Source organism: Wasmannia auropunctata, unplaced genomic scaffold (assembly GCF_000956235.1).
Source record: "Wasmannia auropunctata unplaced genomic scaffold, wasmannia.A_1.0 LD336116.1, whole genome shotgun sequence".
Classification (NCBI taxonomy): domain Eukaryota; kingdom Metazoa; phylum Arthropoda; class Insecta; order Hymenoptera; family Formicidae; genus Wasmannia; species Wasmannia auropunctata.
In genome coordinates this window covers 2,955,412-2,972,333 of record NW_012026774.1, presented here as the reverse complement: position 1 = coordinate 2,972,333, position 16,922 = coordinate 2,955,412, and the positions used below count along the sequence as shown (strand labels likewise).

The 16,922-nt window shown below is 43.9% G+C and overlaps 1 protein-coding gene across 1 annotated transcript in view; it reads right to left on the bottom strand.

Annotated features, from left to right (window-relative positions):
• LOC105448414 (glypican-6) overlaps nucleotides 1-13,225 on the bottom strand; it is a 53,888-nt gene extending 40,663 nt beyond the window's left edge. The window contains exons 1-2 of the mRNA XM_011686941.1: nucleotides 13,202-13,225; nucleotides 10,756-10,879 (exon numbers count right to left, since the gene is read on the bottom strand). Of these exons, the coding sequence (XP_011685243.1) occupies nucleotides 10,756-10,879; nucleotides 13,202-13,225 (148 nt within the window). The remainder of the gene's footprint in view (nucleotides 1-10,755; nucleotides 10,880-13,201) is intronic.
• Between the last annotated feature and the right edge of the window lie 3,697 nt (nucleotides 13,226-16,922).

Genomic DNA, 16,922 nt, shown 5'->3' with positions numbered 1-16,922 from the left:
ACGCAATTGGCAATGAGACCCCGAGATCTCGTATCGCGGTACTGTCTAATGTCGCGTGATTACGGCGCGCGAAGGCGATCGATTATTATACGCGTCCTTAGCGCAAATAGCACGAAATGGGAGCGTATCAACGCCGTAGTTAGCGCGATGCTTATCTCGCGCGATCCAATAATAAGATCCGCGAATTGTCATGATTCCTGCACTTTTCGCCGACGGGAGATAAATTTATAAATAAATTATTAATTAACTTCAGCATCGTTAGATTGCATCATTAAATACGTAACTATCTTACACTTTTTGTGATATAAATTATGTTAACTTGACTATATAGATAATATATCTATACACGGAAAGAACAATTTTGCTGGATCCAGATCTGAAAATAATTTTTGTTCAATAATCAAAATAATTTTGTAGGAAAGTAAAAATAATTGCTAGAATATCAAAACGTTTTATAGTGATTCTTATCGGTTTTAACATTCCAATAAGAAGCTTTTGATGATTCAACAAGAATTAATTTTCAGATCTGTATTCAGTAAAATTTTTAGACCTTTCAACAAAATCGTTCTTTCCGTGTAGGGCTAATGTCCGCAGCGTATCTAATTATAGGTATCGTCACGCATCCTTGCCAGTTATGAATTTTTCAGAGAAGATCTCGTGCGATTTTTTCGCGATACGCGCTCCTTAAAATTCGCGCTCGCAGACACATCGACGCGAGCACCGCGATGATCGTTCGCGCGGAGTTCCGCGGCCGAGAGTCGGAATGCGAGTACAATTTATTGTAACGTTTCCCGTTGCACGCCGTTATCATCACCCATAAAGAAGGTACCTATACCGGGCGGAGAGAAGCTAAACGCGGCGAAGAGGAAACGTCATTTACACGCCGCGAGCGCGAATCCCGCGTACCCGCCGGCAATTCCGGGCGTTTCACAATTGTCTTCCTTATATCCCCGCGGAAAGAGAGTTTCGCCGCCTGAAAGAGAAAGAGAAACGCGCACCCTCCCTCGCCCTCGCTTCGGTCGGCGCATTCCCGGTACAATTGCAGAGCAAAAGGGGAGGCACCCGCGAGAGAACGGTCCTCCGAGAGAAGCGCGAATCATAAACTATTCAATCGCTATTATTGTCGCGATCGCCGCCACGTCGTGGCACGCCATGGATTCCGCGAATAAGAGACGCTGGGAAGTACCGGCGTGGCGCGGAAGAGGACAGAAATCCCATTCTTTCATTTTACACGACATCGATTTCTCGCAGGTAAGTTTATACGAAGTTTTCTTTATTTCCGAAAGAGATTCGCTTTTATAGAGGCACGATGAAAACCTCGCGTTGGTTTTGTCGCGTTTCCTTTGAAACTGCAGCTTCAGTTATAAGTTATATACGCCGGAGAGGTTGTATACGACTTCTGCACATTACGATATTAAAAGTTTCACGACGGTGGAGACCGGAGTTAATAGCGAACCTACGAGGTCCAATACAGGGCGCCGGGTGTGAGTCTGCACTATCGCGCGTCGTTCCGAAACAACCCTTCGGGAAGTTCGGGGGATCATATACACGCGTACGGCGACTGTATCGATTATCATACTGCCTTACCGGACAGGACGGTGTACGCGAGGAAGCGTCGTCGGCCCTACGACGAGTAAAAAAAGGCGGAAGGGAGAATGAGTAGCATAATTCGAAATCCCTCGGAATTCCATGCGGTCAGCGTCGAGAGGGTAAAATGAAAAGGTTGAAGGGGCATGCGGGGAGGAAAAACCAAAAGGGGTAGAGGTGGACGAACCGAGTCCAACCAGGAGGAACTCGAAAGGGAGGCATACCGTGGCGGAGGGTACCAGGAGGAGGGATGTACATAGAGAAGCAGAGAAAACAACCACCGGCCGCGTCGCGCTCCTATACTTTCTCGCGGCGATTATTGAACGCGCGAGCGGTATCTCGAAGGTAGAGATAAAAATAAAAATGCGATGCCGCGGCTAAAACGATAATGGCGGACGTTAATAAAGCCGGGATATTCCCGCGTGGCCGATAGAGCGAGGGAAAAGGGGACGGCGAGGAGGGAAGCAGAGAGAGAGAGACGGAGGTATACATGTGCATTTACAGAGAAGAAGAGAGATAGAGAGAGAAGAAGAGGAGTGTACTCTGCGAAACTTCTTCGCGGAACTTATCTCGCTAATGAGGCCTGACCATCTGACCGGGGTGACTCCTTTTTTTTTCTTCTTTCTTTCCTCGGGTCGCATGCATTCAACTGCACGTATGCATCGGGACATTATACAAGAGCTTTTTCTCGTCCTGTATGCACGTACGATACAGTTCTTAAACTCGGGGAAAGACACAGAAGAGACCGACGTTGAATCCGAGGGATACATCATTGTGTCACATTTACGCATGCGGGGACCACTGAAGATAAACCGGAGGAGAGATGCATATTCTTCTCTTCAATATTACTCGGAAACAACGAATTATCTCACAATCGAATTGTATTAAGACAGTTGTGTAAAAATTTTACTTAAAAGCAAAATTGAAATTAGGCTTAATTAAGATAAGCAATTTCACGATTTTTTTTAATTTTAATCGCAACGATATCAATCCTGCTTAGCTTCTGTCGGATGATTTATAGACTCGTCTAAAGAGAGATCTGGATAACTGCGAATCTGCGATAACTGTATCTGAATCGCACTCGGATAAGGCCCATGCTGTTGCACGAACGGCGCAATCGGAAGGAAAGAGGAGAAAGAGAGGGGTAGTCAATAGGTATCCTTATCGAGGCCCGATCGGCCTCATAGGAGGGAAAGGGAAGACCTGTTGCGGGGCATTCAGAGCCGGAAGGGATGGTTAACCTCTGAGCCGGCGTATACTCGTAACGATCTACGCGGTGGGTAAAGAGATGCTCGCGAAAAGGCTAGACATTTATTAGCCTTTTTGAGTGAAAGGAGGAATAGACGGTGGACGGTCGGCGATGTGTTCGTGGACGTTTTGACGAAGCGTCATGCGAGGAAAATTACACAGAGGATGATTTTTCATCAGCGACAGAGAAAGCCGAGAGAGATTCAAAGACGCTTGAAAGCTGAAAAAGATATTTAGCTGTTTCGATTCCATACACGACCGTCAATTGGGGATTTTTTGAAGACGCTGTTAAAAGCCTCTTCTATCCGCGTGCTAATACAGGGGTTTTATCGCGATTACGCGGCGCAAGATGATCTTAGGACTTTCGTTTTAGACCGCGTCTTAGACCTTTTAAACCGCGCGGCTTCCACCGCACTTATCTGCTATACATAAGAAGTCAGATTGATTCCCGCATTTACCGCGCGCCGCTATGTATACTGCTTTATGATAGCCGGGATTAATGGCGAGCAAAGGTTCCGCTTATTTATCCCATACTACTTATACATCCCGTACTATTTCGTTACTCCCTCGCGATGCAGCCTCGAATCGAAGATTATCGCGAGATTACGTGGTATTACGGAAACACACACGTGCATCGAGAGCAGAGTTCTGAGCGTTTACCTCCTGTTTCCGCATCGAGATAAAGCGCCATTAAGTCCTCCCCGTTAGGTAACTCGCATGCATGTAACAGAAATTATCTCGCTCCGAATATCGATGCCGACGCACGAATAACGTGATATATACCAGAAAACTCATCCCGCGCTGCTCCTTTCACGCGTCTGTACTTTGCCGCTCTTTAACGGACCGCGCGAGTTCCGAGGCGCTTCTCCTAGGACAACTGCGTCCTCAAGAAAGGGTTAAACCGCTTCAGCGAGCGCTGTTGTCCGAGTTCCTAAGGGCTCGCTTGCTGCACGGCCGAACGAACGTACATCTTCAACGGAGCGAGTTTCGCCTCCGTCAAGTAGAAGGAATGCGTTGCCCGGCCCGTGGTCCATGCAGCATGTGTTCCTATCACCTGCCGGCTATACGTTTGCAGCTGCGCAAATGTACGACGCACAAAGAAGAGCGGGAGAAATCGAGGATGAATTTTCGATGGAATTCACGGGAGAGGCAAAGCTAGAGGAGAAGCGTTACAAGGGTGTATAAAAGAAGAGGCCAGACGAGAAAGATAGCTGCATTTTTCACCGGTTTTTTTTTGTCTCTCTCGTTGGAGAAACTTATAACTTTATAACTTTAAAAATACGGACGCGTGAAACATTGGTCGCAAATGGCTTGGGAAAGAATTGAGATTTATTCGACGACCAAAACTGAACTTTGAAAAATCCTGTCTACGAGTTATGATCTGACCAAGTTAATTTTATTTCGCTCTATCTTCAATTCAACGTGGTGTCGCGCATCGTGCATTTGCATCCTTATCGACAAACTTTTTCCACGCAGTGCTTCGGACAAATCCGTTCGCAAAGGCTTCGATCTGCCAAAGGCGACCAGTGCCGAGTCACTCCTCGCGAACTGCATCGAGTTTTTTTCGGGCATCCGCGAGAATTCCGAATTCTTCGCCGATGAATTCGGGTGAGGAGAGGGGGAGGGGGAAGGCGGGAGAGAGGAATGCCAGAAAGAAGCATGCGATATTCGCGTTCGCCGTTACGAATGTCGGCAAACGAAATTGCACGAGATTGCATCCCAGCCGATGCACTTTGTTATAGGACCGGCAACCGAAAACGCGGACGCGTCGAGGCCGCGATCACGAAGGGGCGCAGTGGTGCACAAGGGGCGGGAGAGGGGGGGGGGGCAGGGAAGACGACGGTCGAACGGAAGCCAATTTTCGTCCGCGTTTTATCTGTCAAAGGATGCACGGGGCGCGAGATTTCCGGAGATGGGCACACGCGCGCGCGCTTTTTCGGAGAGAGAGAGATGGCTTTCTGCCGACGGCGACGCGCGGCGGCCGCGTCGCGGCGCCTTGAAAAATGCCGCCCCGGAAAGGCTACTTACCTCCCGGCGAGGTGCGCATTCTTCGTCAACGTCGCTTTTTCCATTGCCCGGGGTCGGCCGCGATGTACGCGGCGGCGGTTTCTGCGAAAGTGCAGTTTGGAACTGCATTCGCAAATTGAATTACCGCGTGGAAAGCGTGCGCCCTCGGACGTGAGAAGACTGATAAAAGCGTCCACGCTTTTTCGAAAATGCAAATCGCGGGCTCTGTGGCGTGAACGAGAGCTTCATTTCGGAATTTTCTCGTGTATTTTACCAGCGGTATTCTTAATTGACAGACGTCGAGAAATGTAGAATTAATGGCAGCAGTTGACCGTGCAATTTCCTTCCCACTTTCGTAAAAAAGGGAACGTCGTAACAATGGTTGCATGACATCGAATTGTCCTAATAACAACGTGCGCATTTCAAGACCGTAAAGTTACTTAAACCTTGAGACGCTATTCATACATTTTAATATGTTATCAGCGCATCGGCTTCGCGTGCAGCAGTCAAAGTCGAAGTCGAAGTCGGCGGCGGCGGCGGTGCCGAATGAAAATTTAATAGCAAGGTAAAGGGGGAGTTCCGGTTTTAAGAAAAACGAGAAGGCACCCATGCGAAGGAACACATCCGGCAGAGAGACGCACGGTGTAAAATCAGTCCGAAGGCTAACAGAACGAAATATTCTATATGCATGATCGCTACGTAACAATTCTATCAATTTCGCAATCACCACTACATAATTCCTATTTCTTTTTTTTTTTCTTATAGAGCAGTAAAAATTTAATATACATTTCTGCCAAATCTTCTTTCAAATCGTGAATTTAAGACACGAATTTTGAATTATTAATCGAGCAATTTCGAGGCGGAATTCTCCGCAGTATTCGCTACGCAGATGAAACATTTCTGTCTTCCTCGATTGGGCAGATTTCACGCTGCGGAACGCTCGAGAGGGCTGGCCTGTGTGGAAGACGGGCGGCGAGAGACGGGCGCCGTTCTCTTCCTCCGGGAGAACGAGAAGGAGAACGCGAGAACGCAAGGTGCATTCTTCGGCAGCGCCACTCTCATCCGCTGCCGGACAACGCACACGCGCGCGCCGTGTGCAGCCGCATCAAAGGCGCCGACGGCACACGGACGTGGGGCTCTCCTACCGGTGTACACACCACGCGAGAGATGCGCGCCGCTCCGTGTCGCATCGAGAACAACCGTTGTCGGGGGCCCACGGACACACGAGAACGCGTGTCCGTCTCGTGTATCTCGCCGGTGGCATCTACCGCGTGTCTTGCGCCGCGGTCGCAGCCGCAACCGCGTACGTGTTACGGCGTTGTTTGACTCCGAGAGAACCACGGGTTCGTAGGAGTCGAGAATAGTTAACAATTAATATCGATATCCGAACAGAATTTGAAAATTTGTTCGTAGATGTTGGGATGTTGAGCGAAGCGAGATAACATCGCGAGATCTGTTCTGCCGGGTAATCGCAGACGGTTTTAAGGGACAATGTCGGGTACAGCTGACGGGAATCTTTTAATTTCGGTACAGCAGGTGGCAGGAATGCACCTAGCTTTAAGTGCATAAAGACGATCGTTTGGATACACCGGCTCGAGGCGAAGAGAATGTAGAGGGAAGGCAACTCGCACACAGAAGGATACGTGCGGCGTAACAGCTGGCTCAACAATTTGAAACGGCGCTCCGAAGGCGCTGTCTTTTGTGGCTTTCGGGGGCTTTCAAAGAGTATCTCAATGAGTCCCTTCGTGCCAGCCAGATCGGCACTAACGGCGCCCTTTAATGAAATTCACGGGTGTAACCGCTGACCGTCAATCCGCCGGAGCAACGTCGCCGAGAAGTTATTTTCCATCTGTATAACGTACTCCGCGACGTTAATCGTATTCTATGTAGTATTAATCACTGTCTGTGATATTTTCAATTAAAATTGTGACACGCAATAAAGTAGCTTCGAAGTGTTGAGAGACTATTGTCGACGTGCCAACGCTCGTAATTGAATAAACGAACCGAGGAAAAAAGCTACCGCGAGTAATGTTCGTAATGCTGTTTAAAATTCCGACAGCGCGATTAAGATTCAGATCGCTTAATCGGCGTATAATCTCTTCAGGCAACAAGACACTCTGATGTCGTTCATCCGCACTGAATATACATATTATTTATACCGCGCGCTGGCAGCTGGTCTAAATTGCATATTTGCACAGATGCGAATAATGTCAACCGTATATAAGCGATGATGCTCGATAGAAATGGTAGGGAAGAAAGGTAAATGAGCTAAATAGAATTAATTATTTATCGCATGTGGAATAAGGCCGCTTAAACTGCTCTCGTAATGGCTTTTCATATTATAATATAGACGTATTAATCGCAATATTCGAAACTAATTCGATAACTAATCGAAATATAATTAACTACGCTGAATTATCAAAATAAATGTAGCAATGTATAAATCAATGTGCTCTTCGGCAAAAATTTATGGGATTATTTTACTCCGCAAATTTTTATAGACTTTCTAATAAATATTCGAATCGATCAATTCCGTTTTACTCTCCGGCAATATTCGCCTATTGAAATCTGTTGCACATTGTATGAAGAAAAAAAAAATCGATTAATCTCATAGCGCGCGAGACAAGGTATATAAGTGTCGTTATTTAATGCAACAAAAGATAGACTTAATAATTAATCGTACACAAGGCGTCAGAAATGCCTAACCATCTGAACTTGCAGGAATACTGTTTCATATATATGTATACATATATGTATATTCAAAATATATGTATATGTATTGTGCCCCTGCAAATTCATATGGCTAGGCATTTCTGACGCCGTGTGTACACACAACATCGCAGTCGTCAATCAACTTCCTACGCGCAAATATTCATGAATCGAAGTTCGTTCTTACGTGTCGATCGCGGCTGAAAAGATCTGATAATTTTCGGACAATTGAGAATTTTCCCCGACCGCGGCCCGTCTCACTCTCCGCCTCCCTTTCTTCCATTCTCTCCGCGAGATGCAATTAACTTTTAACCCGTCGTAATTGCCCCGGTCGTTAGCGTGTCCGGATATCGGACATACGTGCGTGCACGCACCGCCACGACTGAAATTACCTTACATCGGGCATAGCGCGCGCAACTCGATTATTATAAAGCGGGGAGCGGGTACAACGGACAGACATGTGCGCGCCCCGACTTTCCAGTTCCTCGGAAAAAAGGAAATACGAGAACACGCATACGAATACGAAGGACACGCGCATACGGGATGCCGATAATTACGGGTGTACGCGATTCGCGTGTGTCTCTGCTCTAGAATAAATTATACATGCGGGGATATTTGAATTTAAAGATCGAAAATATGAAGTGAAAAACATCGTACGAATAAGAAAAATGAGGGAATCAATCCTGTCTTTTGTCAATTTCCTAAAATTCATAAAGTATGCAATGTGAAATCTTCAGCTATCCAGCTCGAACAAATATCATGCGATAATATATGTCTTATATCACAATATTATAAATTATGATTTTTCTCTAATGTTCTAAAGGACTGTATGAAGATCTGATGAAGATATTTTACGTTATCATCATATAATATATCGTTAATATTTGTCGTAAATGTATTCATAAAGTTTGCGATGTAGAACCTTTAGCTATCCAGCTTAAACACATATCATGTGATAATAAATTTCTTATAGCACAATATTATAAATTGTGATTTTCCCTAATATTCTAAAGGATTATACGAAGATCTGATAAAGATACTTAACGCGTTATCTCTTATTATCATATAATATATCGCTAATATTTGTCGTAAATGTACTTTGAACGTCTCCATGTGGCTTAAAAGTCACGACGTTGATTACAACATTACCATTTATCATTTTAGTTTATCGAAAGAGCGATAGAAATGACATAGAATTTTTATAGCTATTGAACTAAACGGGATATTATGTATATGTTAGTCGCTACACAGGATCGTAACCCACGTCTTGCCACATCTTAGAAAGCGTGTTAATTATTTATTGAAATGCAAATACCGCTTTACGATCTTGCGAAGTACATCTTCTACCGGTTCATTTGCATTTCATATCTTTCCAAAGCGATCTAATAAAATCCAAGATATATAGTGACGGGCATAAATCTGCAGAGATTTCACATTGTTTTCTCAAACGAGTTTTTTAAAAAATAGAGAGAGAGAGAGAGAGAGAGAGAGAGAGAGAGACAGACAGACAGACAGACAGTGTCACTCCGAAATTTCCGAAATAAAAACAACGTAATTCAATTTTATGCAACGTGAAATTGCAAATCGTACTTTTCCATTTTTTTCGCGATACTTCATTGTAGCAAACGTGGAGACAAAAACAAACAGCGTGTGAATGTCAATAAATGACCACGTCAAATAATTCACGCATCGTAATAATTCAGAGTTGATCAGCATCGGAAAAGCTGGAATAAAAATCGCTGCCGTTTCGATCCGCAATACAATATTAAATCAGTTAGCACGAGATCATCGATTATCTTCCAAAATTAAAACAGCTCTTGTTATAGAAAATGTAATGTATTTTCGAGTAACTTATATCTGTATGATATTTTTGAAGACATGCATCGTTATTAATTTTTGTCGCAAATCCATACCGTTTCCGAGTACGTATTACAGAACGGAAATTCGTTTATTATTGTTGAAAAAATGATGGACCTTCTCATCGATATTCTCGATACTTTTGTATCGATTTTTTTTCGGCTTTCTCGCGTTTTGGTATTTCCGCGTCGCGACGTGCAAATTAGAGCATAATAGTGCGCCGCGGACAACGATTGGTATGTATATTACGGTACTTTATAGTGCGAATTATAATGCCATCCGAAATGCGATAATGATCGCGCATACGTTTCACCGATTGACGCGGGATCATCAATATTGATTAGATCAATTTCCATCGATCGAACTGATACGGCGCGTCACGTTACGTCGTGTGTCGCGTCGCGTCGCGATCAAAGAGTTTTGCGATCGAGCAACTATAATTTTCTTCCTCCTATACTTTCCTGCAGAAAGAGGGAGAGCCATATATTGCGCGTATGCCGTGTATGTACACGTTGTTTCCCCCCGATTTCGGTTCCCAAAATAATTGCGCGGCTGGTGATTTATCCGAAAGATTTATAGAATTTACCAGTAATTTTTTTCTTCCTCGGAAGAGAGAGAGTTCTTTTATGCCTTCGTTGGGCCGTGAACTGCAAAATTACAGCCATCCGGTTCGCTCATAAATTGTTTACGCCACGTTTACGTGTGCGACATATGTGTATTGTATGTATTATATACTTTCTCCCCCCGCATAACTGTAGACATATAATTAAATTGATTAATAAACGCTCTCGCATTAGCTCAGTAAAAGGTTTTCTCCGCATCGCGCGTGTAATAATAATAATAAATAATAAAAAAAAACTCAAATTACATGAATCGCGTTCACGCGATTCTCCAGAATGAACGAGATATGATTCATGACATTTCAATATTTTGCCTAGGCAAATATCATAAACTGATGGCGTCATTAAATAAAAATTCCTTACTGCCTTCTGCTTATCAAAAAAAAGATAACATAGCACAAGTTGCAAAATAAAATCAAACTTACATTTTCAACCGGAAACGACGGCGATAACTTGCGCGCACTAAGATATTCTATCGTGGGAGTCAAGGAAATTAGAGTCACGAATCGAATCTATTTTCTTTCTTACGAAGTTCAGCCCGGAAACCAGGCGGGGGGGGGAGAGAAGAGGAGGAAAAACGCGCGAGCGTTATCCGCTGCAGATTATGCGCTGTCAGCGTGAATTACGCGAAAGCAGATAAGTTCGCGTAGATTACTCGTGAACGTAGACGTAGAACATCGCTATTTGCACGTGGCACGTCGGACTCTAGGACCCGCTTTGTACTCACTCTCGACGAGTTTCAGAGGGGAAAAGGGGAGGTGTAATCGCGTGTCAGCCGCAGGCGGCGGCGGCGGCGGTGGTGGCGACGGCAGCGGCGGCGGTTTGGATTTGGATCTCGCCTCGGTACTCACCTGCAACAATGGAAGAAATAAATTATGTATCATTTTGCACTCACGGTGGATTTAATCGACTTTGCGGCTCGCGCAGCAATTTTCGCGACTGAGCGCCGCGGAGCGAGCGCGACACGGTGCAGCCGCGCTCGCTTCGATCGTCGCCGAATAATTCAGAGATCGTAATGATCTTAATTAACGGTCGCGACGACATGCACGGAAATTTTTTATGGAGAGAAAAAAGAGAAAACAGAGTTTTTAATTAATAAATATATTCATACACGAACGCGCGGCTTTTGGAGACGCACGTATGTGTATGTGTAATTGCATATGTAACGGATGCGCACGAGAAAATTAAACTTTCGCGTGGTAAACAGTTTACGGTGGTTGCAGTTTTATTTGACAACTCTCGCGCGGAAAAAACAATGATACGTTATGTAGTTATAATACTGTTGGCATCATGAAAGTTACAGGAGTGCACGACGGCATTGCGCTTCCTTTATTCCATTATGCTAATCAAATAGCAAAGCCAGTTACGTAATTTACGCAAACGTAATTTTCCCCAATTAATTGTTTATCACGGCGATGCATTATAAGCGATGCGTCCACTTCTGCGTCTGGATATTAACACGTACGTCACGCGCGACGTAATAGTCGCGCTGTTTGCTTTTGGTAATTGCCAATTAATTCATAATCCCCTTCGTAATTTGCGAAGGTAAACACTACACGTAATTAAAGTACACTTTGGACTGTTGCATTTGTAATCGAAGGCCACTTCTCGTTGTATCGAAGACAATATACGCAACGTTTAGCACAATGCCGCATATGTGTTATAAGTCTGACGGAACAAAATTATTAACGTGTAGAATTAAAAATATGCAAATACTGTCGAGAAAAGTACGCCCCAATTGATTTATAGCCGTAGCAGCTTCTCAAAGTCTAACTCTCTCTTTCTCTTTTCTTTGCCTCTTTCTCCAATGGATACCGCCGTGTACCTTAATATAGAATTAATTTGCGGCCAATTAGCCGGCAATGAAGTCAGCCGCTGTCCTTCAGCCGAGGACCACCATATAAATTTTCCACGTTCATTATTCACATACCCGTCTCGTAGACGCGTTTTGAAATTATACATCCGACCGATCGTTCCTCACGAATGCACGGCTAACGGCTTTAAAATTAACGGCTGCGGTCGGACGAAGGTGATGGTTGAGAAACCCTGTGTGACGCGCGCACGGGCGCCAAACCTGTTCCAACTTCTGGATCACGAAACCGCCCGTATAGTGTCTTACGTATTTCGTTCTAACGTCTTCACTAATGAGCAATTGAAACCCGAGCCCGGCCGGACTCGCGCCTGTGTGCGCGCTCGTGTCGGTGCGTTGCACACGCCCGGTGTGCATCGATGTGTGTAACGAAACGCGGAGTTTTGCGACGATGCTTTGCATAAATTTGTACCGCGAGATCGGATTGAGTTAATCTTACTAAGAGACCAGGGAGAGCAGAGGGACGGTGATTACCATGGAGGAGATAAACTTTCCCGTACGGGCGAGCGACAGTGGACGGCGGATGCGTGATAAATCACGATTAATTGATCGGAGCGTGATACTGCTTCATTAAAAAATTCAAATGTACCCGGCTTGATTTGGTTGACTTAATCGATCCGGATCTGTGAAAGCAACCGTAAGAGATTTGTAGGACGATTACGACGAGCGAGGAAGGAAAGAGTGATTTACGACCGTGTTACGCAAATTAAGAAATTGTAATAGATTTAAATTTTAGTCGATACAATAAAATGAAAAAAAAAAAGAATCATATTTTATCTATTTTAAAGCGCGGTGAGAGCTTCGTATTGGAACAAATTTCGGAATATGATCTTCCAGAGAGCGCGACAATAGACATTAGAGAACAAGAACGGTCTCGAATGTACCTGCAAGATTACCACGGAGGGAAGATATTTTCTTAATTTTTGCACCTTATCTTTATAGCCGTTCCCACATCCGGTACACCGTAATATCCCCGATGGCAAGGAAAACCTGATTTGCAACCGCACTCGCTTCTCTCTTTGATAAGTCTGTCTCTGTCTCCATTTTTCTTTCGGTCAGGCAAAGCACTTTGCAAAGCAAATAAGTTAAGTAACATATTCATGTGTCGACCGATCGAGCGTTATCGACATTGATACACCGAGCGAGCGGCTACGTTCCATCATTACGATTTTATTACGAGGGCTTTCAGGTTTCGCAGAGGAGGTATATATATATATATATATATATCCACGCATCTCGAATATATAATTATCTACATCGTTATTAAGTCTGATGACAGACGTGGGATATGCACATTTCTTACCGATGTGAACCTAGCACCCAACATTTCTTTACGGATTTGCACAAGGCACTTTTAAATAAGATAAATGAAATAAGTTGCTCGCACGAAGAGTATGCAAGATAATTAACACATTACGCAAATAACTATATATACTTACAAACTTCATCTTTTTAAACGCAAAAACGAAGTTAAAAGTGGGACCTCACTCGCTTATCAGAAAGTATGTCATTTAACAAGTGCCTTCGTTAGCCTTTTCGATTACATTTTAACATTGGTGCTATAATTCGTGCACAATCTCACGCAACACATACACGTTTCGTATCATTTTCTCTCTCCGATAATGTTTCTTCTTTTGCAAAAAATAATCTGCCGCGTTTCTCGAATATCACAAAATCTGTGAAACTGCTCGACGCTCGGTGGACCAAATTCGAACCGACTCGAGTCGGCAAGACGGCGGAACGCAACGAGAGCGAAACCAAGTAAAGAAGTCGGGCATAATCGAGACGAGAAAAAGGCACCACGGCGAGAAAGAGAGGAGGAGAAGGAAAGGAAGCTGGCGTTGTGCTGCGAAACGTAAGAAAAAAAGATTGTCGGCTGGCGCCGTTTGGCCAGCGGTTCACGCCAGATCCTCCTTTTTGCCTCCCCTCCGCCCTTCGTCACCCCCTTCGCGTACTTTCTTTTTCTGCTTCTTCTCCTTCTTCTTCTTCTTCGAGTGAGTGCCAGCAGTGTCGGTCGACGATTTCGTCCAAAGTTCGCTTTTCTCGCTTTTCGCCACGAACCTCACCGATATTTCTTTATCGTCGCCTTTGAAAATCTCGCGCCATTATCCGCGACGATTTACGAATATAATAAAAAAAAGAGAGAATAAAATCGTCACTGCATTGATAATGATATAAGTATTAACCGTTTTGCGCCAACCATTTAAATTATTATCTACAATATTATTTTTATCGTAAAACCGCATATTATAAAAGTGAAATTAACGGAATTAAATATAGATAGAATTAATTAAATATAGATAGAACAGATAGAATTTAATAAAAAAGAGCTTTTATTAATTTAGAGCTGGATTTAATAGAATCGTAACTGATAGAACAGAGAATTAAAATGCGATTTTAATGTTGGAGAAATAACAGGCGGGCGAAAAAGAAAGAACTTTCACATTAGCATTTCGCCCGCATTACGCATAATTCTGTTTACACTTTCAATCAACAGCCAGTGGACTAGTTTTGTTCCCGTTTGACGTTTCGAGAAGAATCGCGCGTTCTACTTGCCCGAGACCGTAAGCCGCGAGACTGTGAAACGCGCGACCGCGTTTCGACAGCTCTTTGATTAAGCTGTCGTTAGTACAATACCCTTCGGGCTAACTTGTACTACTTCCGCAATTCTATATGCTTCACGCCCCGACGTTTCTCCTCCTGTCATTACACCGGATTATTTACGCGAGTACACGACTCTCGTTTGCGCCCAGAGAACCGCGTATACGCGCCGCGCGCAATCGCGGGCGTGTGTACACCCGCGCAATTCCTCATTTCGCGTTTACGTTTCGCCCGGCGATAACGAACGAATTCAAGAGAAAATTGGTACAAGGCCGAAATTTCCCGTTCGTTCAAATTGAAGCGCTCGAAAGTTCCGCCGTGAAACCATAAATTACACGTCAATCACGAGCGTCACCAAGCAACCTATTCGTCAAACATTTTTAAACGCTGCGATATTTAATTGTTAAAATCACGTTTGTAATTTCACGTTCAATTTAACGTTCCCCGGCGAGCAACTAGACACGGGAAATAGAATTCCTTTTCGTAAATTGCGTCTCTTATCACCTTTAAATGTCTATTAATTCTACTATTTTCCTTTTAATTCGATTACTCTATCTGTTAATATTAAGTATATCACCGAGGATTTTAAAGGAATTAATACGAGAATTAACAAATTAATTTTAAATTAATTATTAGTTTAATATTAAATCCAAATTTCTTGTTAATAATTTTCTATTATTCTCTTCCTAATTCCATTACTTTATCCGTCAGTGTTATCACTGAGAATTTTAAAGGAATTAATAAATTAATTTTAATGAATTATCAATTTAATATTAAATCCAAATTTCTCGTTGATAATTAATAATTATTAATTCAATATTAAAAGATGTTTTCTTTTTTAAAAAATATGCATTCATCGAGAAATTTTGAGAAGTAAATACAGAATTTTTTTTCATCAGCGCTAATTGACATCCTTGTAGAGAATTGTGTAACGCACTTCCAAACACTTACATAACGGCTGCTTGTATCGTCGAGTGGTGCCGAGTCCGATCGGATTTGACCTGTATTTTTGCGGGCGCGCAATTATTCCATTCGATACAAGACATTGTCTTCTAATTGGACCAAAGCTCGAGAGCATCGGGATCCGGTGTCGTAATCGCAGATAATAGCGGTGCACAATCCGCTGGCGGCGCGCAATAATTCGCGATAACCCGCGGGGCGTCGTTGTCGCCGTTGTCGTCGTCGTCGCCGCCGTTGACGGCGCCGTAAATCACACGACAAAAAAAATAGCGCTGTCTAATTGATTCAATTTCGGCGGCGAACAGTCTCTCGGGACTGGTCGCGACGGCCTTTGCCGCGAAACGAGCTCGCGCGGCAATTTCGCCGAGGTCGAAAGTCGCCGCGCGTGTTTCTCGTCGCCGAAAGCGCGCCGCCGTGGCCGCTGCGAAATTTCGACGGAAATTAAAGAAAGGGAACGAGACGCACGAGGGAGAATAAAAGAGTCGTGAGGTAAAAGCGCTTCTGAAACGATGAAATCGTTGGAATTCTAAATTGTCGCCGAAAGTACAAACGGAGCAACTGTATATATTTTATGTACAGCAATTCTATGTATTTTATATATACTTGTATTTGTTTTCGTCAATATAAAAATAAAATCTTTATAATCTCGCTTTGGAAAATTAATTTCCCAATTTTCCTACAGTGTAGTATTTTAATTAATTCTACGATTATCCATCCGCAATTTACAGACTGTCGGTGAGTGAAAATACTGATAAGAATTATACACTGCTTCGGGACACGTTTAGCGTAAAATTTGCATGTATGATATAGAAACAGAATATTTTATGGCATGTGAACCAAGTGTCGCGGCCGAAATTCCCATTTAACAATTCAGCTGGTAATTTATCACCACGTCCACTTGCGTATTCATTTATATTCTATGGGCCGTGCCCACCGATCGAACACGAAATGGTATATCGCATTCTTCTCAATAACACCGTTCGACACGCCACTCCGTTAAATTTATACATTAATTATCATATTATCATCGTACTGCTACGCATTAATAGATCGATATGTACCGATCCAGGCGTACGATCTATCGAGTCACGATTGTCATGCCCGTCCAACGAACTTTATCCCGCGCATCGATCAGCCCGATGATCCTCAAATGAACTTCTTCAACGTGCCACCACTCTTTCTCGAAATCGTTCCTCTCGCTCGACGTCGAAAAGGAACGCGCGTACCGTAAAACAAAAAAAAAAAGACAAAAAAAGAGAGAAATCTACGGGATCCAGACATCACCGAGAACCGGCGCGTTCCAAAATCAACATCGGCAACCGGTAAAGCGGTCGCGAGGAGCTCGAATTTCCCACGAGCTAATGGAGCTCACGAAGCTCGAAGATAGCCGTTGCCGGAGGAGCCCCTCTCGACTTCCGCTCACCTGTGTGCCAGGTTGAGCACCACCCGGGACGGAGCCGAAC